Consider the following 4,123-nt stretch of genomic DNA (forward strand, 5'->3'; position numbering starts at 1 on the left):
ACAAATACGAATGAATTCCTATGTATTTACTTATTTAACACCTAAACTTTATTTTTAGCATACGTGCCACCTTACATATGCATGAAAACATGTATTTCAATTTTTTTTAAAATTAAAATGGTGCTATTTTTTATGTGATATGAAAGATTTTAGTGGTAGAAATGTAAAAAAAATAAAGCTGAGATGTTAGATAAGTAAATACCTGTGTGTGTTTATGTGCGTGCGCCTCATACTCAGATCAGTTGGTCGAGCATGTGTCTGTCAATTGTAAGTCCCCTCTAGTTTGGGGTTCGATTCCCTCCGAGTGTAGGGTGTGGTATTCAAATTCTTAAGCCCACAAGGGATAGCCGGGTTTCATATAATAGCCTTCAACCATTCATTTATATATATATATATATATATATTGTTTTTTTTGAAAGCCCAAAGGCTAATATTATACGAGCTTCGACCTTCCCTAATACACCTAAAAATTCGAGTATCACTCCCAACATTCGGGGAACCCCAAAAACTTAACAATTCTGATTACGCGACACACACACACAGCGGAAAAGCACAAAAAGTAATTACAGAAAAACACATTCAGATTTAACGTGAAAAAACTCGAGAACGGGGAAAAATTATGGAGTCACACTACATCAGAACTTCACTATAAAAGGAGAAATGTGCATCGATTTTCGCCGCTCAGATCTTTTCTCTAAAACACTGAAACTCACAAAAATTTTGCACCAAATCCTCTCTTGATCACACAAGAGAATTAGCATGCTCCAAAATACGCCTCTTGAACTTCACTGCTCATGTAAAAAACCCTTCAAGAGTTTACTGCGTGTTTAAGAGTGTTTCTCATGAAACAAGGAATTAAATCCCTAACTATGTACAAATCGCCCCTGGCACCTACGCGCTGCTCCCGGGTGTTTTCATTCTGCTTTCTCTGATTGTAATCATGAATTTGGGCGTAGTCGTGCCTCGAAATGCAATACTGGCTCAAAATAGCACCTGGGTGAGCCCTGTCTGAATCAAGGCAAGGAAGTGCTCGAAGTGGGTGTCGAGGCACCTAGGCGTCTCTTGGGTGCATTGGCGCTATGTAGATCAACACGACGCCTAGGCGTCTCTTGGGTTCCCACTCAGACTTTGCGCCTGGGCGGCTGGGCGCCCTTTCTAATACTGGTGTAATTTATTCTGCCTTTCAAATAATAACAACTTGGTCGAAATTGTAAATAGTGAAAACATGTTTTGTTTCTAGTGAAATTTGAAGATAGCAAAAAAATCTGCATTTAGTGTTTGGGTCTGTCATGTAGTTTATACGATTAAATATAAACATTGCATAACTACCACTCAATTCTTATTTATTTACATATAACACAAACTTCATTTTCAACCGTTTTTAAATATCTAAAATGTGAATTTTTATGTGATATGAAAGTTGTGGACATTTAGTTGACATAAATGTAAAAAAGTAAAATTTAAGTGTTAGAAATGTAAATACATAAGAATTGGGTGTTTTGTACGTAAATACTCTAATCTCAAATATATCCTAAAGAATAAAAAAAAAAATATTGCCATTTTGGTAGTTTTTTAAAAAATGTTGCCGCTAAAATCATTGTTTTTTCATGGGCCCTGGCTATATGAGGTGGTAGTTTTCTAGTTAAGACTGTCAAAACGGCTCGTTGTTCGTGAACAGCTCGGGAGACAAATATTTGTTAGTTCGTGTTCGGCTCTTTTTGACTCGAAATACTACCTATCAATTATATATATATCTTTGGAGAGGATGAGTAGTATTTAATTATCAATTAAAAGTATTAATGAAGAAAATAGAATAAAAATTATTAAATTAGATTCAAATGATGTTTTAAATCTTGCCACAATCCTTAACATCTTATGGTTACGTGATTAGGGTTGTCAAAACGAATATTTGTTCGTGTTCGGCTCGTGTTCGGCTCGTTTACACCCCTATCTATAGGTTCATGCAGCAATGTGTTGAGAGTGTAAATATGAAACTTTTGGTGGTAGATATATAACTACAAAAGAATTGTGTGGTATGTATGTAAATTTCCATAAGGTTATTTAGGAGCGTTTCCATAAAAACAATATAATAGAAGCTGACCGTGGAAACAATCTAAGCCGTCCAAATTGAACTTTCATATAACTCCAAAATAAATGATTCATCATCCAAGTTTGCCTGAACCCGACATTTGATTTAATTTATTACTTATCTTTAGAAAATTTAGATTGATATAGGGATATAAATGAGTCGGGCGCACTCGTAAGCTGACTCGCGAGCCAGCTCTAGCTCTGCTTGTATGGCTTACAAGCTCATGAGCCGAGCACATTGAGCTACAAGCTTGAGCACGTCTTGGCTATGTTCGTTGGCTCACAAGCCGGCTCGATTTGCTTACTGCAACTCATTTCAATACATTTTCAGGTGAGTTGTCGCTGCAATCTTCTCTTACTTCGGCCGCCAGCTTCTTCTCTGATGAGCTCCCGGAAAAGATTAATTTTTAATTTGGGCTCTCAAGCCCAAAAATTGAATTTTTAATTCGAGCTCACGAGCGGGCTACTACCATTACGAGCCGAGACTCAAACTCCAGCTCGAGCTCACCATTTGACAAACAAGCTGAGCTCGAGCTTGGCTTCGCTCAAGCTCGACAACAATGTCATGCATGTAAATACGAAACTTTAAAGGTGAGATATGCAAAAACATAAGAATTATATGTATGGCATGTATGAATTAATGTAAATGCCCTTATTTTTAATTGAATCGCTTCAGACCTTATCATCCACGGCAACTACTCAATCAAAGCCACCGCAGCCTGAAATCACACGCAATAAAGACACCATAAAATATCAAAATTATATTTTAATCCACATATCATTCCAATTACTATAAATATGCCATAAAATTCAAATTATTTATTTCATAATCTCTAAACCAATCAAAAAATGATGAGAAACTCAGCTCTATTCTCTCTCCTCCTCTCCTTCCTTCTCTTCTCTCTCTCCTACTCCAATCCCCCTCATGAAGCCAATCAGCTGCTGAAGTTCTCTGGGTCTCCTAAGGCTTTAAAAATCGCGCGAGATAATTGGTGGAAAATTATAAAAAATAATAATAAATTTCCGGTGTATGTTAGTCCGCAGGAAGGGCTGAGGGAAGCGGATAAGATAGAGAAGTTGCCAGGTCAGCCTGAAGATGTGAAGTTTGATCAGTATTCCGGATATGTTACTGTTGATCCAATGAAGGGGAGGGCTCTCTTCTACTATTTTGTTGAGGCGCCTCAAGACTCTGGCTCCAAGCCTTTAGTCTTGTGGCTAAATGGAGGTAATGATGATTTGATTTGATTTTTTCGTCTTTTCATTTTTTTTCGATTCGTTGGTTGGGTCGAGATTTGTCGGTAATTTTAAGATCATCGCAAGGAACTTTTGCTAAGGAGATTTCAATGAGAATGTTGTTCGAGTTATGGCTATTTATTACTGAGTCGTGTTGAATAATAAGTTAGCTCGATCAAACTTGACTGAATAAATTGCTCGTGAGCTAAGCTTTGATCAGGGATAACACAAGCTCAACTCTTTTGAAAAAGTGGACAATGAGATTATCAATTGGACGTTGTAGTGAGTGAAATGAGCGAGTCAGGTCGGGTCGAGCGGAATATATATATAGATGGGCCTTTTGATTCTATTAGTGTGATGAATGCAGGGCCTGGGTGTTCTTCAATTGGAGCTGGAGCAATGCAGGAATTGGGACCATTTAGGGTTAACAGTGATGGCAAGACTCTATATGCAAATAAGGCTTCTTGGAATAATGGTTAGTTTATAATATGTTAATTTTATTTATGCAAATATTTTGGGTAATTATGTAATCAATTTTGAAGGGCTTTCTTTCTTTTTTCTTAACTAAACAAAAAATCCAATTGTTATAAAAGTATCAAGGTGGACTTGAAAACAAGAGTTTAATATAGGGTTATCAAAACGGCTCGTTGTTCGCGAACAGCTCGTGTTCGGTTCGTTAAAAAGCTTGTGTTCGGCTTGTTCGCTAAGTTAACGAGCCGAACATGAACAACACGAACAAATATTTGTTCTTTCGTGTTCGGCTTGTTTTGGCTCGAAATACTACTAATCAATTATATATATA

General features: G+C 37.0%; 1 protein-coding gene across 1 annotated transcript in view; it reads left to right on the plus strand.

Moving 5' to 3' along the window:
• Positions 1-2,937: 2,937 nt before the first annotated feature.
• Positions 2,938-4,123, plus strand: part of LOC110029044 (serine carboxypeptidase II-3-like) — a 4,036-nt gene continuing 2,850 nt past the window's right edge. The window contains exons 1-2 of the mRNA XM_020731154.1: positions 2,938-3,313; positions 3,689-3,796. Coding sequence (XP_020586813.1) covers positions 2,938-3,313; positions 3,689-3,796 — 484 coding nt within the window. The remainder of the gene's footprint in view (positions 3,314-3,688; positions 3,797-4,123) is intronic.

This window comes from Phalaenopsis equestris, unplaced genomic scaffold, assembly GCF_001263595.1.
Source record: "Phalaenopsis equestris unplaced genomic scaffold, ASM126359v1 Scaffold000544, whole genome shotgun sequence".
Lineage (NCBI taxonomy): Eukaryota > Viridiplantae > Streptophyta > Magnoliopsida > Asparagales > Orchidaceae > Phalaenopsis > Phalaenopsis equestris.